Below are 25,895 nucleotides of genomic sequence, written 5' to 3'. Positions count from 1 at the left end.
TGGGGCTGTAGAGTCAGTGCAGCAGGTGCCCAGTAGTGGTTGGGGCTGTAGAGTCAGTGCAGCAGGTGCCCAGTAGTGGTTGGGGCTGTAGAGTCAGTGCAGCAGGTGCCCAGTGGTGGTTGGGGCCATAGAGTCAGTACAGCAGGTGCCCAGTAGGGGTTGGGGCTGTAGAGTCAGTGCAGCAGGTGCCCAGTAGTGGTTGGGGCCATAGAGTCAGTGCAGCAGGTGCCCAGTAGTGGTTGGGGCCGTAGAGTCAGTGCAGCAGGTGCCCAGTAGTGGTTGGGGCCGTAGAGTCAGTGCAGCAGGTGCCCAGTGGTGGTTGGGGCCATAGTGTCAGTGCAGCAGGAGCTCAGGGGAGTATGTGTCCCCACATCTTCCCCAGGGATCTGGTCTTTGACTTATGAGGACGTGTCCCCCTCTAGCTCTTCTCCCTGGTGTCTAACTTCTGAGGATGTTTCCCACCCTCTTCCTTCTGGGATCTGGTCTCTGAGTTATGAGAATGTGTCCCCCTCTCTTTCCCTAGGGATCTGTTCACTGACTTATGAGGATGTGTCCCTCTCTCTTTCCCCACGGATCTGGTCTATGACTTATGAGGACATGTCCCCCCTTCTTCCCCCAGGGATCTGGTCTCTGACTTATGAGGATGTATCTGTCTCTATTTCCCGAGGGATCTGGTGACTGACTTATAAGGACATGTTCCCCCATCTTCCCCGAGGGATCTGGTCTATGACTTATGAGGATGTGTCCCTCTCTCTTTCCCCAGGGATCTGGTCTCTGACATATGAGGACATGTCCCTCTCTCTTCCCCCAGGGATCTGGTCTCTGACGTATGAGGATGTGTCCGTCTCTCTTCCCCCAGGGATGTGATCTCTGATGTATGAGGATGTGTTCGTCTCTCTTCCCCCAGGGATCTGGTCTCTGACTTATGAGGACATGTCCCTCTCTCGTCCCCCCAGGGATCTGGTCTCTGACGTATGAGGATGTGTCCGTCTCTCTTCCCCCAGGGATCTGGTCTCTGACTTATAAGGACATGTCCCTCTCTCTTCCCCCAGGGATCTGGTCTCTGACGTATGAGGATGTGTCCGTCTCTCTTCCCCCAGGGATCTGGTCTCTGACGTATGAGGATGTGTCTGTCTCTCTCCTCCTTAAGGGATCTGGTCTCTGACTTATAAGGACGTGTCCCTCTCTCTTTCCCCAGGGATCTGGTCTCTGACGAATGAGTATGTGTCCGTCTCTCTTCCCCCAGGGATCTGATCTCTGACGTATGAGGATGTGTCCATCTCTCTTCCCCCAGGGATCTGGTCTCTGACGTATGAGGATGTGTCCGTCTCTCTTCCCCCAGGGATCTGGTCTCTGACGTATGAGGATGTGTCCGTCTCTCTTCCCCCAGGGATCTGATCTCTGACGTATGAGGATGTGTCTGTCTCTCTCCTTCTTAAGGGATCTGGTCTCTGACTTATAAGGACGTGTCCCTCTCTCTTTCCCCAGGGATCTGGTCTCTGACGTATGAGGATGTGTCCGTCTCTATTCCCCCAGGGATCTGGTCTCTGACGTATGAGGATGTGTCCATCTCTATTCCCCCAGGGATCTGGTCTCTGACTTATAAGGACATGTCCCTCTCTCTTCCCCCAGGGATCTGGTCTCTGACGTATGAGGATGTGTCCGTCTCTCTTCCCCCAGGGATCTGATCTCTGACGTATGAGGATGTGTCCGTCTCTCTTCCCCCAGGGATCTGGTCTCTGACTTAAAAGGACGTGTCCCTCTCTCTTTCCCCAGGGATCTGGTCTCTGACGTATGAGGATGTGTCTGTCTCTCTCCTCCTTAAGGGATCTGGTCTCTGACGTATGAGGATGTGTCCCTCTCTCTTTCCCCAGGGATCTGGTCTCTGACGTATGAGGATGTGTCCGTCTCTCTTCCCCCAGGGATCTGGTCTCTGACGTATGAGGATGTGTCCGTCTCTCTTCCCCCAGGGATCTGGTCTCTGACTTATGAGGACGTGTCCCTCTCTCTTCCCCAGGGATCTGGTCTCTGACATATGAAGAGGAGCTCACCTGTCCTCTCTACATTACTGCAAGTCGTGGCTACACAGATTGCCTCCAGCTGCTCCTCAGGAAAGGTGCTGATGTGGACTTTGCTCCAAGTGGAGAAACTGCCTTACATGGGGCTTGTGAAAATGCCCAAAGCGAATGTGTGAGAGTCCTGCTAAGCTACGGAGCCAATCCAAATGCCGAGTGCCAAGAGGGGTTGTTCCCACTCCACCACTGCAAGACAACAGACTCTTACCAGTAAGTCAGTCCATTTGGGAAGGGCGAGGGGAGAGGGGAGTGGGTCATAAAGAACATGTGTGTGGTGTCCATTGTCTAGTGCACAAGCCTTTGTTCCACATTGTGGGACCTGCAGAATGCAGCAGTGTCTAATGGTGGTCATAGATCTGGCTACAAACGCCTTCCCCGTGTACACCTGTGCAATGATGTCACATACTTATGTATACAATTGTCTTCTATTCACCTGGATGAGACCGATGTGTAATGAGGTGAGAAATTGATCTCATACCAGTCATATAAGATTGGATAAGAGGATAAAGTATATGTTTCAATTGCAAATTGACTGAATTTCAGGCCAGCTCAAAAATACAAATTTTGAAGAGGGTATGAAAAAGTTTAGGGAAGCGTCTCAGAATTCTGTTTCCATCTGGGTTGCCCACCACCCCTGTGTACACAGTGACCTACACTGTAGTGAGTGACTCATTCAGTAACACTTGTGCTAAGAGGGTTAAAGCCTAAGGTGGGTGCCCAGGAAGAGCTGTTAGAGGATGAGTGGGAGACGCTCCATTACCGTCCATTAGCTAAAGAAGGGTCAGCAGACTGGTAATGCCACAGCTTCTTACGTGACGTCTTTCCCTGCATATTATGTAAGTTAGAGAATGTGATGGTGTGTACAGTACACAGAGACGGCGCAGGGAAGCCGGAGAGAGCGACAGTGTGTACAGTACACAGAGACAGTGCAGGGAAGCCGGAGAGAGCGACAGTGTGTACAGTACACAGAGACGGCGCAGGGAAGCCGGAGAGAGCGACAGTGTGTACAGTACACAGAGACAGTACAGGGAAGCCGGAGAGAGCCACAGTGTGTACAGTACACAGAGATGGCGCAGGGAAGCCGGAGAGAGCCACAGTGTGTACAGTACACAGAGATGGCGCAGGGAAGCCGGAGAGAGTGACAGTGTGTACAGTACACAGAGATGGCGCAGGGAAGCCGGAGAGAGGGACAGGGTGTACAGTACACAGAGACAGTACAGGGAAGCCGGAGAGAGTGATGGTGTGTACAGTACACAGAGATGGCGCAGGGAAGCCGGAGAGAGCGACAGTGTGTACAGTACACAGAGATGGCGCAGGGAAGCCTGAGAGAGCGACAGTGTGTACAGTACACAGAGATGGAGCAGGGAAGCCGGAGAGAGTGACGGTGTGTACAGTACACAGAGACAGTACAGGGAAGCCGGAGAGAGCGACAGTGTGTACAGTACACAGAGACGGCGCAGGGAAGCCGGAGAGAGTGACGGTGTGTACAGTACACAGAGACAGTACAGGGAAGCCAGAGAGAGCGACAGTGTGTACAGTACACAGAGACAGTACAGGGAAGCCAGAGAGAGCGACAGTGTGTACAGTACACAGAGACAGTACAGGGAAGCCGGAAAGAGTGACGGTGTGTACAGTACACAGAGATGGCGCAGGGAAGCCGGAGAGAGTGACGGTGTGTACAGTACACAGAGAGGGTGCAGGGAAGCCGGAGAGAGTGACAGTGTGTACAGTACACAGAGACAGTGCAGGGAAGCCATAGAGAGTGACAGTGTGTACAGTACACAGAGATGGCGCAGGGAAGCCGGAGAGAGCGATAGTGTGTACAGTACACAGAGATGGCGCAGGGAAGCCGGAGAGAGCGACAGTGTGTAGAGTACACAGAGACAGTACAGGGAAGCCGGAAAGAGTGACGATGTGTACTGTACACAGAGACAGTACAGGGAAGCCGGAGATAGCGACAGTGTGTACAGTACACAGAGACAGTGCAGGGAAGCCGGAGAGAGGGACGGTGTGTACAGTACACAGAGACAGTACAGGGAAGCCAGAGAGAGCGACAGTGTGTACAGTACACAGAGACAGTGCAGGGAAGCCGGAGAGAGGGACGGTGTGTACAGTACACAGAGACAGTACAGGGAAGCCGGAGAGAGTGACAGTGTGTACAGTACACAGAGACAGTGCAGGGAAGCCGGAGAGAGCGACAGTGTGTACAGTACACAGAGATGGCGCAGGGAAGCCAGAGAGAGTGACGGTGTGTACAGTACACAGAGACAGTACAGGGAAGCCGGAGAGAGTGACAGTGTGTACAGTACACAGAGACAGTACAGGGAAGCCGGAGAGAGTGACGGTGTGTACAGTACACATAGACAGTACAGGGAAGTCAGAGAGAGCGACAGTGTGTACAGTACACAGAGACAGTGCAGGGAAGCCGGAGAGAGGGACGGTGTGTACAGTACACAGAGACAGTACAGGGAAGCCAGAGAGAGCGACAGTGTGTACAGTACACAGAGACAGTGCAGGGAAGCCGGAGAGAGGGACGGTGTGTACAGTACACAGAGACAGTACAGGGAAGCCGGAAAGAGTGACGGTGTGTACAGTACACAGAGATGGCGCAGGGAAGCCGGAGAGAGTTACGGTGTGTACAGTACACAGAGACAGTACAGGGAAGCCGGAGAGAGCGACAGTGTGTACAGTACAGGGAAGCCGGAGAGAGTGACAGTGTGTACAGTACACAGAGACAGTGCAGGGAAGCCAGAGAGAGCGACAGTGTGTACAGTACACAGAGACAGTGCAGGGAAGCCGGAGAGAGGGACGGTGTGTACAGTACACAGAGACAGTACAGGGAAGCCGGAAAGAGTGACGGTGTGTACAGTACACAGAGATGGCGCAGGGAAGCCGGAGAGAGTTACGGTGTGTACAGTACACAGAGACAGTACAGGGAAGCCGGAGAGAGCGACAGTGTGTACAGTACACAGAGACAGTGCAGGGAAGCCGGAGAGAGGGACGGTGTGTACAGTACACAGAGACAGTACAGGGAAGCCAGAGAGAGCGACAGTGTGTACAGTACACAGAGACAGTGCAGGGAAGCCGGAGAGAGGGACGGTGTGTACAGTACACAGAGACAGTACAGGGAAGCCAGAGAGAGCGACAGTGTGTACAGTACACAGAGACAGTGCAGGGAAGCCGGAGAGAGGGACGGTGTGTACAGTACACAGAGACAGTACAGGGAAGCCAGAGAGAGCGACAGTGTGTACAGTACACAGAGACAGTGCAGGTAAGCCGGAGAGAGGGACGGTGTGTACAGTACACAGAGACAGTACAGGGAAGCCGGAAAGAGTGACGGTGTGTGCAGTACACAGAGACGGCGCAGGGAAGTCATAGAGAGTGACAGTGTGTACAGTACACAGAGACAGTACAGGGAAGCCGGAAAGAGTGACGGTGTGTGCAGTACACAGAGACGGCGCAGGGAAGTCATAGAGAGTGACAGTGTGTACAGTACACAGAGATGGCGCAGGGAAGCCAGAGAGAGCGACAGTGTGTACAGTACACAGAGACAGTGCAGGGAAGCCGGAGAGAGCGACAGTGTGTACAGTACACCGAGATGGCGCAGGGAAACCAGAGAGAGCGACAGTGTGTACAGTACACAGAGATGGCGCAGGGAAGCCGGAGAGAGCGACAGTGTGTACAGTACACAGAGACAGTACAAGGAAGCCGGAAAGAGTGACGGTGTGTACAGTACACAGAGACGGCGCAGGGAAGCTGGAGAGAGTGACAGTGTGTACAGTACACAGAGACAGTGCAGGGAAGCCGGAAAGAGTGACGGTGTGTACAGTACACAGAGACGGCGCAGGGAAGCCGGAGAGAGTGACGGTGTGTACAGTACACAGAGAGGGTGCAGGGAAGCCGGAGAGAGTGACAGTGCGTACAGTACACAGGGAGGGTGCAGGGAAGCCGGAGAGAGTGACAGTGCGTACAGTACACAGAGAGGGTGCAGGGAAGCCGGAGAGAGTGACAGTGTGTACAGTACACAGAGACAGTGCAGGGAAGCCATAGAGAGTGACAGTGTGTACAGTACACAGAGACAGTGCAGGGAAGCTGGAGAGAGTGACAGTGTGTACAGTACACAAATACAGTACAGAGAAGCCGGAGAGAGTGACAGTGTGTACAGTACACAATTACAGTGTAGGGAAGCCGGAGAGAGTGAGGGTGTGTACAGTACACAGAGACGGCGCAGGGAAGCCGGAGAGAGTTACGGTGTGTACAGTACACAGAGACAGTGCAGGGAAGCCGGAGAGAGTGACAGTGTGTACAGTACACAGACACAGTGCAGGGAAGCCGGAGAGAGTGACAGTGTGTACAGTACACAGAGATGGAACAGGGAAGCCAGAGAGCGACAGTGTGCACAGTACACAGAGACAGTGCAGGGAAGCCAGAGAGCGACAGTGTGTACAGTACACAGAGACAGCGCAGGGATGCCGGAGAGAGCCACACTGTGTACAGTACACAGAGAGGATGCAGGGAAGCCAGAGAGAGCGACAGGGTGTATAGTACACAGAGACGGTACAGGGAAGCCGGAGAGAGCCACAGTGTGGACAGTACACAAATACAGTGCATGGAAGCCAGAGAGAGGGACAGTGTGTACAGTACACAGAGAGGATGCAGGGAAGCCAGAGAGAGTGACAGTGTATACAGTACACCGAGACAGAACAGGGAAGCCGGAGAGAGTGAGGGTGTGTACAGTACACAGAGACGGCGCAGGGAAGCCGGAGAGAGTGACGGTGTGTACAGTACACAGAGACAGTGCAGGGAAGCCGGAGAGAGTGACAGTGTGTACAGTACACAGACACAGTGCAGGGAAGCCGGAGAGAGTGACAGTGTGTACAGTACACAGAGATGGCGCAGGGAAACCAGAGAGAGCGACAGTGTGTACAGTACACAGAGATGGCGCAGGGAAGCCGGAGAGAGCGACAGTGTGTACAGTACACAGAGATGGCGCAGGGAAACCAGAGAGAGCGACAGTGTGTACAGTACACAGAGATGGCGCAGGGAAGCCGGAGAGAGCGACAGTGTGTACAGTACACAGAGACAGTACAAGGAAGCCGGAAAGAGTGACGGTGTGTACAGTAAACAGAGACGGCGCAGGGAAGCTGGAGAGAGTGACAGTGTGTACAGTACACAGAGACAGTGCAGGGAAGCCGGAAAGAGTGACGGTGTGTACAGTACACAGAGACGGCGCAGGGAAGCCGGAGAGAGTGACGGTGTGTACAGTACACAGAGAGGGTGCAGGGAAGCCGGAGAGAGTGACAGTGCGTACAGTACACAGGGAGGGTGCAGGGAAGCCGGAGAGAGTGACAGTGCGTACAGTACACAGAGAGGGTGCAGGGAAGCCGGAGAGAGTGACAGTGTGTACAGTACACAGAGACAGTGCAGGGAAGCCATATAGAGTGACAGTGTGTACAGTACACAGAGACAGTGCAGGGAAGCTGGAGAGAGTGACAGTGTGTACAGTACACAAATACAGTACAGAGAAGCCGGAGAGAGTGACAGTGTGTACAGTACACAATTACAGTGTAGGGAAGCCGGAGAGAGTGAGGGTGTGTACAGTACACAGAGACGGCGCAGGGAAGCCGGAGAGAGTGACGGTGTGTACAGTACACAGAGACAGTGCAGGGAAGCCGGAGAGAGTGACAGTGTGTACAGTACACAGACACAGTGCAGGGAAGCCGGAGAGAGTGACAGTGTGTACAGTACACAGAGATGGAACAGGGAAGCCAGAGAGCGACAGTGTGCACAGTACACAGAGACAGTGCAGGGAAGCCAGAGAGCGACAGTGTGTACAGTACACAGAGACAGCGCAGGGATGCCGGAGAGAGCCACACTGTGTACAGTACACAGAGACAGCGCAGGGAAGCCGGAGAGAGCAAAAGGGTGTATAGTACACAGAGACGGCGCAGGGAAGCCGGAGAGAGAGACAGTGTGTACAGTACACAGAGATGGTGCAGGGAAGCCAGAGAGAGTGACAGTGTAAACAGTAAACAGAGACAGCGCAGGGAAGCCGGAGAGAGCCACAGTGTGGACAGTACACAGAGAGGATGCAGGGAAGCCGGAGAGAGCGACAGTGTGTACAGTACACAGAGACGGTGCAGGGAAGCCGGAGAGAGCGACAGGGTGTATAGTACACAGAGACGGTACAGGGAAGCCGGAGAGAGCCACAGTGTGGACAGTACACAAATACAGTGCATGGAAGCCAGAGAGAGGGACAGTGTGTACAGTACACAGAGAGGATGCAGGGAAGCCAGAGAGAGTGACAGTGTATACAGTACACCGAGACAGAACAGGGAAGCCGGAGAGAGTGAGGGTGTGTACAGTACACAGAGACGGCGCAGGGAAGCCGGAGAGAGTGACGGTGTGTACAGTACACAGAGACAGTGCAGGGAAGCCGGAGAGAGTGACAGTGTGTACAGTACACAGACACAGTGCAGGGAAGCCGGAGAGAGTGACAGTGTGTACAGTACACAGAGATGGCGCAGGGAAACCAGAGAGAGCGACAGTGTGTACAGTACACAGAGATGGCGCAAGGAAGCCGGAGAGAGCGACAGTGTGTACAGTACACAGAGACAGTACAAGGAAGCCGGAAAGAGTGACGGTGTGTACAGTACACAGAGACGGCGCAGGGAAGCTGGAGAGAGTGACAGTGTGTACAGTACACAGAGACAGTGCAGGGAAGCCGGAAAGAGTGACGGTGTGTACAGTACACAGAGACGGCGCAGGGAAGCCAGAGAGAGTGACGGTGTGTACAGTACACAGAGAGGGTGCAGGGAAGCCGGAGAGAGTGACAGTGCGTACAGTACACAGGGAGGGTACAGGGAAGCCGGAGATAGCGACAGTGTGTATAGTACACAGAGACAGTGCAGGGAAGCCAGAGAGAGCGACAGTGTGTACAGTACACAGAGACAGTGCAGGGAAGCCATAGAGAGTGACAGTGTGTACAGTACACAGAGACAGTACAGAGAAGCCGGAGAGAGTGACAGTGTGTACAGTACACAATTACAGTGTAGGGAAGCCGGAGAGAGTGAGGGTGTGTACAGTACACAGAGACGGCGCAGGGAAGCCGGAGAGAGTGACGGTGTGTACAGTACACAGAGACAGTGCAGGGAAGCCGGAGAGAGTGACAGTGTGTACAGTACACAGACACAGTGCAGGGAAGCCGGAGAGAGTGACAGTGTGTACAGTACACAGAGATGGAACAGGGAAGCCAGAGAGCGACAGTGTGCACAGTACACAGAGACAGTGCAGGGAAGCCAGAGAGCGACAGTGTGTACAGTACACAGAGACAGCGCAGGGATGCCGGAGAGAGCCACACTGTGTACAGTACACAGAGACAGCGCAGGGAAGCCGGAGAGAGCAAAAGGGTGTATAGTACACAGAGACGGCGCAGGGAAGCCGGAGAGAGAGACAGTGTGTACAGTACACAGAGATGGTGCAGGGAAGCCAGAGAGAGTGACAGTGTAAACAGTAAACAGAGACAGCGCAGGGAAGCCGGAGAGAGCCACAGTGTGGACAGTACACAGAGAGGATGCAGGGAAGCCGGAGAGAGCGACAGTGTGTACAGTACACAGAGAGGATGCAGGGAAGCCGGAGAGAGCGACAGTGTGTACAGTACACAGAGACGGTGCAGGGAAGCCGGAGAGAGCGACAGGGTGTATAGTACACAGAGACGGTACAGGGAAGCCGGAGAGAGCCACAGTGTGGACAGTACACAAATACAGTGCATGGAAGCCAGAGAGAGGGACAGTGTGTACAGTACACAGAGAGGATGCAGGGAAGCCAGAGAGAGTGACAGTGTATACAGTACACCGAGACAGAACAGGGAAGCCAGAGAGAGCGACAGTGTGCACAGTACACAGAGACAGTGCAGGGAAGCCAGAGAGCGACAGTGTGTACAGTACACAGAGACAGTGCAGGGAAGCCGGAGAGAGTGACAGTGTGTACAGTACACAGAGAGGGCACAGGGAAGCCAGAGAGCGACAGTGTGTACAGTACACAGAGACAGCGCAGGGAAGCCGGAGAGAGCCACACTGTGTACAGTACACAGAGAGGATGCAGGGAAGCCGGAGAGAGCGACAGGGTGTATAGTACACAGAGACGGCGCAGGGAAGCCGGAGAGAGAGACAGTGTGTACAGTACACAGAGATGGTGCAGGGAAGCCAGAGAGAGTGACAGTGTATACAGTAAACAGAGAGGATGCAGGGAAGCCGGAGAAAGCGACAGTGTGTACAGTACACAGAGAGGATGCAGGGAAGCCGGAGAGAGCGACAGTGTGTACAGTACACAGAGAGGATGCAGGGAAGCCGGAGAGAGCGACAGTGTTTACAGTACACAGAGACGGCGCAGGGAAGCCGGAGAGAGCGACAGGGTGTATAGTACACAGTGACGGTACAGGGAAGCCGGAGAGAGCCACAGTGTGGACAGTACACAAATACAGTGCATGGAAGCCAGAGAAAGGGACAGTGTGTACAGTACACAGAGAGGATGCAGGGAAGCCGGAGAGCCACAGTGTGTACAGTACACAGAGACAGTACAGGGAAGCCGGAGAGAGAGACAGTGTGTACAGTACACAGAGATGGTGCAGGGAAGCCAGAGAGAGTGACAGTGTATACAGTACACCGAGACAGCACAGGGAAGCCAGAGAGAGCGACAGTGTGCACAGTACACAGAGACAGTGCAGGGAAGCCAGAGAGCGACAATGTGTACAGTACACAGAGACAGCGCAGGGAAGCCGGAGAGAGTGACAGTGTGTACAGTACACAGATAAGGCGCAGGGAAGCCAGAGAGCGACAGTGTGTACAGTACACAGAGACAGCGCAGGGAAGCCGGAGAGAGCCACACTGTGTACAGTACACAGAGAGGATGCAGGGAAGCCGGAGAGAGCGACAGGGTGTATAGTACACAGAGACGGCGCAGGGAAGCCAGAGAGAGTGACAGTGTATACAGTAAAAAGAGACAGCGCAGGGAAGCCGGAGAGAGCCACAGTGTGGACAGTACACAGAGAGGATGCAGGGAAGCCGGAGAGAGCGACAGTGTGTACAGTACACAGAGAGGATGCAGGGAAGCCGGAGAGAGCGACAGTGTGTACATTACACAGAGACGGCGCAGGGAAGCCGGAGAGAGCAATAGGGTGTACAATACACAGAGACGGTACAGGGAAGCCGGAGAGAGCCACAGTGTGGACAGTACACAAATACAGTCCATGGAAGCCAGAGAGAGGGACAGTGTGTACAGTACACAGAGAGGATGCAGGGAAGCCGGAGAGCCACAGTGTCTACAGTACACAGAGACAGTACAGGGAAGCCGGAGAGAGCAACATTGTGTACAGTACACAGAGAGGGTGCAGGGAAGCCGGAGAGAGTGACAGTGTGTACAGTACACAGAGATGGCGCAGGGAAGCCAGAGAGAGTGACAGTGTATACAGTAAACAGAGACAGCGCAGGGAAGCCGGAGAGAGAGACAGTGTGTATAGTACACAGAGATGGTGCAGGGAAGCCAGAGAGAGTGACAGTGTATACAGTACACAGAGACAGCGCAGGGAAGCCGGAGAGAGCGACAGTGTTTACAGTACACAGAGAGGATGCAGGGAAGCCGGAGAGAGCGACAGTGTTTACAGTACACAGAGAGGATGCAGGGAAGCCAGAGAGAGCGACAGTGTGTACAGTACACAGAGACAGCGCAGGAAAGCCGGAGAGAGCGACAGGGTGTATAGTACACAGAGACAGTACAGGGAAGCTGGAGAGAGGGACAGTGTGCACAGTACACAGAGACAGTGCAGGGAAGCCAAAGAGTGACAGTGTGTACAGTACACAGAGACAGCACAGGGAAGCCAGAGAGAGCGACAGTGTGTACAGTACACAGAGACTGCGCAGGGAAGCCAGAGAGCGACAGTGTGTACAGTACACAGAGACAGCGCAGGGAAGCCGGAGAGAGTGACAGTGTGTACAGTACACAGAGAGGGCGCAGGGAAGCCGGAGAGAGCAACACTGTGTACAGTACACAGAGAGGATGCAGGGAAACCGGAGAGAGCGACAGGGTGTATAGTACACAGAGACGGTACAGGGAAGCCGGAGAGAGCCACAGTGTGGACAGTACACAAATACAGTACAGGGAAGCCAGAGAGAAGGACAGTGTGCACAGTACACAGAGACAGTGCAGGGAAGCCAAAGAGTGACAGTGTGTACAGTACACAGAGACAGCACAGGGAAGCCAGAGAGAGCGACAGTGTGCACAGTACACAGAGACTGCGCAGGGAAGCCAGAGAGAGCGACAGTGTGCACAGTACACAGAGACTGTGCAGGAAAGCCAGAGAGCGACAGTGTGTACAGTACACAGAGACAGCGCAGGGAAGCCGGAGAGAGTGACAGTGTGTACAGTACACAGAGAGGGCACAGGGAAGCCGGAGAGAGCGACACTGTGTACAGTATACAGAGAGGATGCAGGGAAGCCGGAGAGAGCGACAGGGTGAATAGTACACAGAGACGGCACAGGGAAGCCGGAGAGAGTGACAGTGTGTACAGTACACAGAGACGGCGCAGGGAAGCCGGAGAGAGTGACAGGGTGTACAGTACACAGAGACGGTGCAGGTAAGCCAGAGAGAGTGACAGTGTATACAGTACACAGAGACTGTACAGGGAAGCACAGAGAGATGGACAGGGTGTACAGTACACAGATACGGTACAGGGAAGCCGGAGAGAGGGACAGGGTGTACAGTACACAGATACGGTGCAGGGAAGCACAGAGAGAGGGACAGGGTGTACAGTACACAGATACGGTGCAGGGAAGCCAGAGAGAGCCACAGGGTGTACAGTACACAGAGACCGTGCAGGGAAGCCGGAGAGAGGGACAGGGTGTACAGTACACAGATACGGTGCAGGGAAGCACAGAGAGAGGGACAGGGTGTACAGTACACAGATACGGTGCAGGGAAGCCAGAGAGAGGGACAGGGTGCATATTACACAGATACGGTGCAGGGAAGCCAGAGAGCGACAGGGTGTACATTACACAGATATGGTGCAGGGAAGCCAGAGAGAGGGACAGGGTGTACAGTACACAGATCTGGTGCAGGGAAGCACAGAGAGAGGGACAGGGTGTACATTACACAGATACGGTGCAGGGAAGCCAGAGAGAGGGACAGTGTGTACCGTACACAGAGACGGTACAGGGAAGCCAGAGATAGGGACAGGGTGTACAGTACACAGATACGGTACAGGGAAGCCGGAGAGAGGGACAGGGTGTACAGTACACAGAGACCGTACAGGGAAGCTGGAGAGAGCCACAGTGTGTACATTACACAGATGCGGTGCAGGGAAGCACAGAGAGAGGGACAGGGTGTACATTACACAGATACGGTGCAGGAAAGCCAGAGAGAGGGACAGGGTGTACAGTACACAGATACGGTGCAGGGAAGCCAGAGAGAGGGACAGGGTGTACAGTACACAGAGACGGTACAGGGAAGCCGGAGAGAGGGACAGGGTGTACAGTACACAGAGACGGTGCAGGGAAGCCAGAGAGAGGGACAGTGTATACAGTACACAGAGACGGTACAGGGAAGCACAGAGAGATGGACAGGGTGTACAGTACACAGATACGGTACAGGGAAGCCGGAGAGAGGGACAGGGTGTACAGTACACAGATACGGTGCAGGGAAGCACAGAGAGAGGGACAGGGTGTACAGTACACAGATACGGTGCAGGGAAGCCAGAGAGAGCCACAGGGTGTACAGTACACAGAGACCGTGCAGGGAAGCCGGAGAGAGGGACAGGGTGTACAGTACACAGATACGGTGCAGGGAAGCACAGAGAGAGGGACAGGGTGTACAGTACACAGATACGGTGCAGGGAAGCCAGAGAGAGGGACAGGGTGTACATTACACAGATACGGTGCAGGGAAGCCAGAGAGCGACAGGGTGTACATTACACAGATACGGTGCAGGGAAGCCAGAGAGAGCGACAGGGTGTACAGTACACAGATCTGGTGCAGGGAAGCACAGAGAGAGGGACAGGGTGTACATTACACAGATACGGTGCAGGGAAGCCAAAGAGAGGGACAGTGTGTACAGTACACAGAGACGGTACAGGGAAGCCAGAGAGAGGGACAGGGTGTACAGTACACAGATACGGTACAGGGAAGCCGGAGAGAGGGACAGGGTGTACAGTACACAAAGACCGTACAGGGAAGCCGGAGAGACCCACAGTGTGTACATTACACAGATGCGGTGCAGGGAAGCACAGAGAGAGGGACAGGGTGTACAGTACACAGATACGGTGCAGGGAAGCCAGAGAGAGGGACAGGGTGTACAGTACACAGAGACGGTACAGGGAAGCCGGAGAGAGGGACAGGGTGTACATTACACAGATACGGTGCAGGAAAGCCAGAGAGAGGGACAGGGTGTACAGTACACAGATACGGTGCAGGGAAGCCAGAGAGAGGGACAGGGTGTACAGTACACAGAGACGGTACAGGGAAGCCAGAGAGAGGGACAGGGTGTACAGTACACAGAGATGGTGCAGGGAAGCCAGAGAAAGGGACAGTGTGTACAGTACACAGAGACGGTGCAGGGAAGCCAGAGAGAGGGACAGGGTGTACAGTACACAGAGACGATACAAGGAAGCCAGAGAGAGGGACAGGGTGTACAGTACACAGAGACGGTGCAGGGAAGCCAGAGAGAGAGACAGTGTGTACAGTACACAGAAACGGTGCAGGGAAGCCAGAGAGATGGACAGAGTGTACAGTACACAGAGACGATACAAGGAAGCCAGAGAGAGAGGGACAGGGTGTACAGTACACAGAGACGGTGCAGGGAAGCCAGAGAGAGCCACAGGGTGTACAGTACACAGAGACCGTGCAGGTAAGCCGGAGAGAGGGACAGGGTGTACAGTACACAGATACGGTGCAGGGAAGCACAGAGAGAGGGACAGGGTGTACAGTACACAGATATGGTGCAGGGAAGCCAGAGAGAGGGACAGGGTGCACATTACACAGATACGGTGCAGGGAAGCCAGAGAGCGTCAGGGTGTACATTACACAGATACGGTGCAGGGAAGCCAGAGAGAGCGACAGGGTGTACAGTACACAGAGACCGTACAGGGAAGCCGGAGAGAGCCACAGTGTGTACATTACACAGATGCGGTGCAGGGAAGCACAGAGAGAGGGACAGGGTGTACATTACACAGATACGGTGCAGGAAAGCCAGAGAGAGGGACAGGGTGTACAGTACACAGATACGGTGCAGGGAAGCCAGAGAGAGGGACAGGGTGTACAGTACACAGAGACGGTACAGGGAAGCCGGAGAGAGGGACAGGGTGTACAGTACACAGAGACGGTGCAGGGAAGCCAGAGAGAGGGACAGTGTATACAGTACACAGAGACGGTACAGGGAAGCACAGAGAGATGGACAGGGTGTACAGTACACAGATACGGTACAGGGAAGCCGGAGAGAGGGACAGGGTGTACAGTACACAGATACGGTGCAGGGAAGCACAGAGAGAGGGACAGGGTGTACAGTACACAGATACGGTGCAGGGAAGCCAGAGAGAGCCACAGGGTGTACAGTACACAGAGACCGTGCAGGGAAGCCGGAGAGAGGGACAGGGTGTACAGTACACAGATACGGTGCAGGGAAGCACAGAGAGAGGGACAGGGTGTACAGTACACAGATACGGTGCAGGGAAGCCAGAGAGAGGGACAGGGTGCACATTACACAGATACGGTGCAGGAAAGCCAGAGAGAGGGACAGGGTGTACAGTACACAGATACGGTGCAGGGAAGCCAGAGAGAGGGACAGGGTGTACAGTACACAGATCTGGTGCAGGGAAGCACAGAGAGAGGGACAGGGTGTACATTACACAGATACGGTGCAGGGAAGCCAAAGAGAGGGACAGTGTGTACAGTACACAGAGACGGTACAGGGAAGCCAGAGAGAGGGACAGGGTGTACAGTACACAGATACTGTACAGGGAAGCCGGAGAGAGGGACAGGGTGTACAGTACACAGAGACCGTACAGGGAAGCCGGAGAGACCCACAGTGTGTACATTACACAGATGCGGTGCAGGGAAGCACAGAGAGAGGGACAGGGTGTACATTACACAGATACGGTGCAGGAAAGCCAGAGAGAGGGACAGGGTGTACAGTACACAGATACGGTGCAGGGAAGCCAGAGAGAGGGACAGGGTGTACAGTACACAGAGACGGTACAGGGAAGCCGGAGAGAGGGACAGGGTGTACATTACACAGATACGGTGCAGGAAAGCCAGAGAGAGGGACAGGGTGTACAGTACACAGATACGGTGCAGGGAAGCCAGAGAGAGGGACAGGGTGTACAGTACACAGAGACGGTACAGGGAAGCCAGAGAGAGGGACAGGGTGTACAGTACACAGAGATGGTGCAGGGAAGCCAGAGAGAGGGACAGTGTGTACAGTACACAGAGACGGTGCAGGGAAGCCAGAGAGAGGGACAGGGTGTACAGTACACAGAGACGATACAAGGAAGCCAGAGAGAGGGACAGGGTGTACAGTACACAGAGACGGTGCAGGGAAGCCAGAGAGAGAGACAGTGTGTGTACAGTACACAGAAACGGTGCAGGGAAGCCAGAGAGATGGACAGAGTGTACAGTACACAGAGACGATACAAGGAAGCCAGAGAGAGGGACAGGGTGTACAGTACACAGATACGGTGCAGGGAAGCACAGAGAGAGGGACAGGGTGTACAGTACACAGATATGGTGCAGGGAAGCCAGAGAGAGGGACAGGGTGCACATTACACAGATATGGTGCAGGGAAGCCAGAGAGCGTCAGGGTGTACATTACACAGATACGGTGCAGGGAAGCCAGAGAGAGCGACAGGGTGTACAGTACACAGATCTGGTGCAGGGAAGCACAGAGAGAGGGACAGGGTGTACATTACACAGATACGGTGCAGGGAAGCCAGAGAGAGGGACAGTGTGTACAGTACACAGAGACGGTACAGGGAAGCCAGAGATAGGGACAGGGTGTACAGTACACAGATACGGTACAGGGAAGCCGGAGAGAGGGACAGGGTGTACAGTACACAGAGACCGTACAGGGAAGCCGGAGAGAGCCACAGTGTGTACATTACACAGATGCGGTGCAGGGAAGCACAGAGAGAGGGACAGGGTGTACATTACACAGATACGGTGCAGGAAAGCCAGAGAGAGGGACAGGGTGTACAGTACACAGATACGGTGCAGGGAAGCCAGAGAGAGGGACAGGGTGTACAGTACACAGAGACGGTACAGGGAAGCCGGAGAGAGGGACAGGGTGTACAGTACACAGAGACGGTGCAGGGAAGCCAGAGAGAGGGACAGTGTATACAGTACACAGAGACGGTACAGGGAAGCACAGAGAGATGGACAGGGTGTACAGTACACAGATACGGTACAGGGAAGCCGGAGAGAGGGACAGGGTGTACAGTACACAGATACGGTGCAGGGAAGCACAGAGAGAGGGACAGGGTGTACAGTACACAGATACGGTGCAGGGAAGCCAGAGAGAGCCACAGGGTGTACAGTACACAGAGACCGTGCAGGGAAGCCGGAGAGAGGGACAGGGTGTACAGTACACAGATACGGTGCAGGGAAGCACAGAGAGAGGGACAGGGTGTACAGTACACAGATACGGTGCAGGGAAGCCAGAGAGAGGGACAGGGTGTACATTACACAGATACGGTGCAGGGAAGCCAGAGAGCGACAGGGTGTACATTACACAGATACGGTGCAGGGAAGCCAGAGAGAGCGACAGGGTGTACAGTACACAGATCTGGTGCAGGGAAGCACAGAGAGAGGGACAGGGTGTACATTACACAGATACGGTGCAGGGAAGCCAAAAAGAGGGACAGTGTGTACAGTACACAGAGACGGTACAGGGAAGCCAGAGAGAGGGACAGGGTGTACAGTACACAGATACGGTACAGGGAAGCCGGAGAGAGGGACAGGGTGTACAGTACACAGAGACCGTACAGGGAAGCCGGAGAGACCCACAGTGTGTACATTACACAGATGCGGTGCAGGGAAGCACAGAGAGAGGGACAGGGTGTACATTACACAGATACGGTGCAGGAAAGCCAGAGAGAGGGACAGGGTGTACAGTACACAGATACGGTGCAGGGAAGCCAGAGAGAGAGACAGGGTGTACAGTACACAGAGACGGTACAGGGAAGCCGGAGAGAGGGACAGGGTGTACATTACACAGATACGGTGCAGGAAAGCCAGAGAGAGGGACAGGGTGTACAGTACACAGATACGGTGCAGGGAAGCCAGAGAGAGGGACAGGGTGTACAGTACACAGAGACGGTACAGGGAAGCCAGAGAGAGGGACAGGGTGTACAGTACACAGAGATGGTGCAGGGAAGCCAGAGAGAGTGACAGTGTGTACAGTACACAGAGACGGTGCAGGGAAGCCAGAGAGAGGGACAGGGTGTACAGTACACAGAGACGATACAAGGAAGCCAGAGAGAGGGACAGGGTGTACAGTACACAGAGACGGTGCAGGGAAGCCAGAGAGAGAGACAGTGTGTACAGTACACAGAAACGGTGCAGGGAAGCCAGAGAGATGGACAGAGTGTACAGTACACAGAGACGATACAAGGAAGCCAGAGAGAGGGACAGGGTGTACAGTACACAGAGACGGTGCAGGGAAGCCAGAGAGAGGGACAGTGTATACAGTACACAGATACGGTACAGGGAAGCACAGAGAGATGGACAGGGTGTACAGTACACAGATATGGTACAGGGAAGCCGGAGAGAGGGACAGGGTGTACAGTACACAGAGACCGTACAGGGAAGCCAGAGAGAGCGACAGGGTGTACAGTACACAGATACGGTGCAGGGAAGCCAGAGAGAGCGACAGTGTGTACAGTACACAGAGACGGTGCAGGGAGCACAGAGAGAGCCACAGTGTGTACAGTACACAGATACGGTACAGGGAAGCACAGAGAGATGGACAGGGTGTACAGTACACAGAGACGGTGCAGGGAAGCCGGAGAGAGGGACAGGGTGTACAGTACACAGAGACGATACAAGGAAGCCAGAGAGAGGGACAGGGTGTACAGTACACAGAGACGGTGCAGGGAAGCCAGAGAGAGGGACAGTGTATACAGTACACAGATACGGTACAGGGAAGCACAGAGAGATGGACAGGGTGTACAGTACACAGATATGGTACAGGGAAGCCGGAGAGAGGGACAGGGTGTACAGTACACAGAGACCGTACAGGGAAGCCAGAGAGAGCGACAGGGTGTACAGTACACAGATACGGTGCAGGGAAGCCAGAGAGAGCGACAGTGTGTACAGTACACAGAGACGGTGCAGGGAGCACAGAGAGAGCCACAGTGTGTACAGTACACAGATACGGTACAGGGAAGCACAGAGAGATGGACAGGGTGTACAGTACACAGAGACGGTGCAGGGAAGCCGGAGAGAGGGACAGGGTGTACAGTACACAGAGACGGTGCAGGGAATCACAGAGAGAGGGACAGGGTGTACAGTACACAGATACGGTGCAGGGAAGCCAGAGAGAGCGACAGGGTGTACAGTACACAGATACGGTGCAGGGAAGCCAGAGAGAGCGACAGTGTGTACAGTACACAGAGACGGTGCAGGGAGCACAGAGAGAGCCACAGTGTGTACAGTACACAGATCTGGTGCAGGGAAGCACAGAAAGAGCCACAGTGTGTACAGTACACAGAGACGGTGCAGGGAGCACAGAGAGAGCCACAGTGTGTACAGTACACAGATACGCTGCAGGGAAGCCAGAGAGAGCGACAGTGTGTACAGTACACAGATACGGTGCAGGGAAGCACAGAGAGCCACAGTGTGTACAGTACACAGATACGGTGCAGGGAAGCACAGAGAGCCACAGTGTGTACAGTACACAGATACGGTGCAGGGAAGCTGGAGAGAGGGACAGTGTGTACATTACACAGATACGGTGCAGGGAAGCCAGAGAGAGCGACAGTGTGTACATTACACAGATACGGTGCAGGGAAGCCAGAGAGAGCGACAGTGTGTACATTACACAGAGACCGTGCAGGGAAGCCGGAGAGAGGGACAGGGTGTACAGTACACAGATACGGTGCAGGGAAGCCAGAGAGAGCGACAATGTGTACAGTACACAGATACGGTACAGGGAAGCACAGAGAGATGGACAGGGTGTACAGTACACAGAGACGGTGCAGGGAAGCCGGAGAGAGGGACAGGGTGTACAGTACACAGAGACGGTGCAGGGAATCACAGAGAGAGGGACAGGGTGTACAGTACACAGATACGGTGCAGGGAAGCCAGAGAGAGCGACAGGGTGTACAGTACACAGATACGGTGCAGGGAAGCCAGAGAGAGCGACAGTGTGTACAGTACACAGAGACGGTGCAGGGAGCACAGAGAGAGCCACAGTGTGTACAGTACACAGATCTGGTGCAGGGAAGCACAGAAAGAGCCACAGTGTGTACAGTACACAGAGACGGTGCAGGGAGCACAGAGAGAGCCACAGTGTGTACAGTACACAGATACGCTGCAGGGAAGCCAGAGAGAGCGACAGTGTGTACAGTACACAGATACGGTGCAGGGAAGCACAGAGAGCCACAGTGTGTACAGTACACAGATACGGTGCAGGGAAGCACAGAGAGCCACAGTGTGTACAGTACACAGATACGGTGCAGGGAAGCTGGAGAGAGGGACAGTGTGTACATTACACAGATACGGTGCAGGGAAGCCAGAGAGAGCGACAGTGTGTACATTACACAGATACGGTGCAGGGAAGCCAGAGAGAGCGACAGTGTGTACATTACACAGAGACCGTGCAGGGAAGCCGGAGAGAGGGACAGGGTGTACAGTACACAGATACGGTGCAGGGAAGCCAGAGAGAGCGACAATGTGTACAGTACACAGAGATGGTGCAGGGAAGCCAGAGAGAGCGACAGTGTGTACATTACACAGATACGGTGCAGGGAAGCCGGAGAGAGGGACAGTGTATACAGTACACAGAGACGGTACAGGGAAGCCAGAGAGAGCGACAGGGTGTACAGTACACAGAGACGGTGCAGGGAAGCCAGAGAGAGCGACAATGTGTACAGTACACAGAGATGGTGCAGGGAAGCCAGAGAGAGCGACAGTGTGTACATTACACAGATACGGTGCAGGGAAGCCAGAGAGAGCGACAGTGTGTACATTACACAGAGACCGTGCAGGGAAGCCGGAGAGAGGGACAGGGTGTACAGTACACAGATACGGTGCAGGGAAGCCAGAGAGAGCGACAATGTGTACAGTACACAGAGACGGTACAGGGAAGCCAGAGAGAGCGACAGGGTGCACATTACACAGATACGGTGCAGGGAAGCCGGAGAGAGGGACAGTGTATACAGTACACAGAGACGGTACAGGGAAGCCAGAGAGAGCGACAGGGTGTACAGTACACAGAGACGGTGCAGGGAAGCCAGAGAGAGCGACAATGTGTACAGTACACAGAGATGGTGCAGGGAAGCCAGAGAGAGCGACAGTGTGTACATTACACAGATACGCTGCAGGGAAGCCAGAGAGAGCGACAGTGTATACAGTACACAGATACAGTCCAGGGAGCACAGAGAAGATTATAAATGAATAATTTACAGAACCTCCTGATTTCTTTGTTCATGTTCCAGTTGCGCCAAGTTGCTTTTACAATACGGTGCCTACATTAACACCCAGACAGACGACGAGGGGATAACTCCACTACATGTGGCGGCACGCCATGGTTTGCCGGAAAATGTGGACCTTTACCTCCACCATGGAGCCGCCATAGACAAGAGAGATGTACAAGGAGAGACACCTTTAATAGTGGCCTGCAGCCAGTCCCAGGCACCTGCAGAATTGGAGAGGTACCATCAGGTGTGCCAACGGCTCATTCAAGAGGGTGCCAACATCAAAGCTCGAGACAATGATCAGCAAAGCCCACTTCACCTGGCATGCAAGAGTGCCAACCCTCAGGTGGTGGAGATGCTGTTGGCACATGGGGCAGAGGTGAATGCCATGAGTTACAGTGGGAATACCGCTATGCAGAACATACTACAGGTCACCTCCTACAAGCTGCAGAACCAGCCAGAAGTCATTGTGCGTGCCCTGCTGAACCACGGAGCTGTGCGGGTGTGGCCAGGGGCACTGATAAAGGTAAGGGACCTTACTACATGGAGTGTAATGTGAGAAAGCTAAGGGACCGTACTACATGGAGTGTAATGTGAGAAAGCTAAGGGACCGTACTACAAGGAGCGTAATGTAAGAAAGCTAAGGGACCGTACTGCAAGGAGCGTAATGTAAGAAAGCTAAGGGACCGTACTACAAGGAGTGTAATGTAAGAAAGCTAAGGGACCGTACTGCAAGGAGCGTAATGTAAGAAAGCTAAGGGACCGTACTACAAGGAGCGTAATGTAATAAAGCTAAGGGACCGTACTACAAGGAGTGTAATGTAAGAAAGCTAAGGGACCGTACCACAAGGAGCGTAATGTTATAAGCTAAGGGACCGTACCACAAGGAGCGTAATGTAAGAAAGCTAAGGGACCGTACCACATGGAGCGTAATGTAATAAAGCTAAGGGACCGTACCACAAGGAGCGTAATGTAAGAAAGCTAAGGGACCGTACCACAAGGAGCGTAATGTAATAAAGGTAAGGGACCGTACTACAAGGAGCGTAATGTAATAAAGCTAAGGGACCGTACTACATGGAGTGTAATGTGAGAAAGCTAAGGGACCGTACTACAAGGAGCGTAATGTAAGAAAGCTAAGGGACCGTACTGCAAGGAGCGTAATGTAAGAAAGCTAAGGGACCGTACTACAAGGAGTGTAATGTAAGAAAGCTAAGGGACCGTACTGCAAGGAGCGTAATGTAAGAAAGCTAAGGGACCGTACTACAAGGAGCGTAATGTAATAAAGCTAAGGGACCGTACTACAAGGAGTTTAATGTAAGAAAGCTAAGGGACCGTACCACAAGGAGCGTAATGTTATAAGCTAAGGGACCGTACCACAAGGAGCGTAATGTAAGAAAGCTAAGGGACCGTACCACAAGGAGCGTAATGTAATAAAGGTAAGGGACCGTACCACATGGAGCGTAATGTAATAAAGCTAAGGGACCGTACCACAAGGAGCGTAATGTAAGAAAGCTAAGGGACCGTACCACAAGGAGCGTAATGTAAGAAAGCTTAGGGACCGTACTACAAGGAGCGTAATGTAAGAAAGCTAAGGGACCGTACTACAAGGAGCGTAATGTAATAAAGCTTAGGGACCGTACTACAAGGAGCGTAATGTAAGAAAGCTAAGGGACCGTACTACAAGGAGCGTAATGTAATAAAGCTAAGGGGCCGTACCACAAGGAGCGTAATGTAATAAAGCTAAGGGACCGTACCACAAGGAGCGTAATGTAAGAAAGCTAAGGGACCGTACTACATGGAGTGTAATGTAAGAAAGCTAAGGGACGGTACTACAAGGAGCGTAATGTAATAAAGCTAAGGGACCGTACTACAAGGAGCGTAATGTAAGAAAGCTAAGGGACCGTACTACAAGGAGCGTAATGTAACAAAGCTAAGGGACCGTACTACAAGGAGCGTAATGTAAGAAAGCTAAGGGACGATACCACAAGGAGCATAATGTAATAAAGCTAAGGGACCGTACCACAAGGAGCGTAATGTAATAAAGCTAAGGGACCGTACTACAAGGAGCGTAATGTAAGAAAGCTAAGGGACCGTACTACAAGGAGCGTAATGTAAGAAAGCTAAGGGACCGTACTACAAGGAGCGTAATGTAAGAAAGCTAAGGGACCGTACCACAAGGAGCGTAATGTAAGAAAGCTAAGGGACCGTACTACAAGGAGCGTAATGTAATAAAGCTAAGGGACCGTACTACAAGGAGCGTAATGTAATAAAGCTAAGGGACCGTACTACAAGGAGCGTAATGTAATAAAGCTAAGGGACCGTACTACAAGGAGCGTAATGTAAGAAAGCTAAGGGACCGTACTACAAGGAGCGTAATGTAAGAAAGCTAAGGGACCGTACTACAAGGAGCGTAATGTAAGAAAGCTAAGGGACCGTACTACAAGGAGCGTAATGTAAGAAAGCTAAGGGACCGTACTACAAGGAGCGTAATGTAAGAAAGCTAAGGGACCGTACACATACCTCCCAACTGTCACGATTACAGCGGGACAGTCCCGATTTTCGGGTCCTGTCCCGCTGTCCCACCCGCGGCAGGCATTGTCCCGCTGCGGGGGGTGGCAGTTTGGAGACCCCCCAATCTAATCGAATAGACGCTGTGCGCATGCGCACAGCGTCTATTCTCGTATAAAAATGAGGTTGCGGCTAATAAGCATAAGCCGCGCCCTCATTTACATACGCCCCGCCCCCTTTCCGCACGAGTGTCCCTATTTCTTCGGCACGAAAGTTGGGAGGTATGCCGTACTACAAGGAGCGTAATGTAAGAAAGCTAAGGGACCGTACTACAAGGAGCGTAATGTAATAAAGCTAAGGGACCGTACTACAAGGAGCGTAATGTAATAAAGCTAAGGGACCGTACTACAAGGAGCGTAATGTAATAAAGCTAAGGGACCGTACTACAAGGAGCGTAATGTAAGAAAGCTAAGGGACCGTACCACAAGGAGCGTAATGTAAGAAAGCTAAGGGACCGTACTACATGGAGTGTAATGTAAGAAAGCTAAGGGACCGTACTACATGGAGTGTAATGTAAGAAAGCTAAGGGACCGTACTACAAGGAGCGTAATGTAATAAAGCTAAGGGACCGTACTACAAGGAGCGTAATGTAATAAAGCTAAGGGGCCGTACCACAAGGAGCGTAATGTAAGAAAGCTAAGGGACCGTACAACATGGAGCGTAATGTAATAAAGCTAAGGGACCGTACCACATGGAGTGTAATGTAAGAAAGCTAAGGGACCGTACCACAAGGAGCGTAATGTAATAAAGCTAAGGGACCGTACCACAAGGAGCGTAATGTAATAAAGCTAAGGGACCGTACCACAAGGAGCGTAATGTAAGAAAGCTAAGGGACCGTACCACAAGGAGCGTAATGTAATAAAGGTAAGGGACCGTACTACAAGGAGCGTAATGTAATAAAGCTAAGGGACCGTACTACATGGAGTGTAATGTGAGAAAGCTAAGGGACCGTACTACAAGGAGCGTAATGTAAGAAAGCTAAGGGACCGTACTGCAAGGAGCGTAATGTAAGAAAGCTAAGGGACCGTACTACAAGGAGTGTAATGTAAGAAAGCTAAGGGACCGTACTGCAAGGAGCGTAATGTAAGAAAGCTAAGGGACCGTACTACAAGGAGCGTAATGTAATAAAGCTAAGGGACCGTACTACAAGGAGTGTAATGTAAGAAAGCTAAGGGACCGTACCACAAGGAGCGTAATGTTATAAGCTAAGGGACCGTACCACAAGGAGCGTAATGTAAGAAAGCTAAGGGACCGTACCACAAGGAGCGTAATGTAATAAAGGTAAGGGACCGTACCACATGGAGCGTAATGTAATAAAGCTAAGGGACCGTACCACAAGGAGCGTAATGTAAGAAAGCTAAGGGACCGTACCACAAGGAGCGTAATGTAAGAAAGCTAAGGGACCGTACTACAAGGAGCGTAATGTAATAAAGCTTAGGGACCGTACTACAAGGAGCGTAATGTAAGAAAGCTAAGGGACCGTACTACAAGGAGCGTAATGTAATAAAGCTAAGGGGCCGTACCACAAGGAGCGTAATGTAATAAAGCTAAGGGACCGTACCACAAGGAGCGTAAT

The 25,895-nt window shown here is 53.1% G+C and overlaps 1 protein-coding gene across 2 annotated transcripts in view; it reads left to right on the top strand.

Moving 5' to 3' along the window:
• Positions 1-25,895, top strand: part of ASB10 (ankyrin repeat and SOCS box containing 10) — a 111,164-nt gene that overhangs the window by 49,370 nt on the left and 35,899 nt on the right. For both annotated transcript variants that reach the window (XM_083186179.1, XM_083186178.1), the window contains exons 2-3: positions 2,018-2,285; positions 21,773-22,277. In XM_083186179.1, the coding sequence (XP_083042305.1) occupies positions 2,018-2,285; positions 21,773-22,277 (773 nt within the window). The remainder of the gene's footprint in view (positions 1-2,017; positions 2,286-21,772; positions 22,278-25,895) is intronic.

The sequence above is a fragment of the Crinia signifera genome, chromosome 5 (genome assembly GCF_055691185.1).
Source record: "Crinia signifera chromosome 5, ASM5569118v1, whole genome shotgun sequence".
In the NCBI taxonomy this organism is placed as follows: Eukaryota; Metazoa; Chordata; class Amphibia; order Anura; family Myobatrachidae; genus Crinia; species Crinia signifera.
Note: the sequence above shows the minus strand (reverse complement) of the source record. Positions and strands in the feature narration are given on the sequence as shown.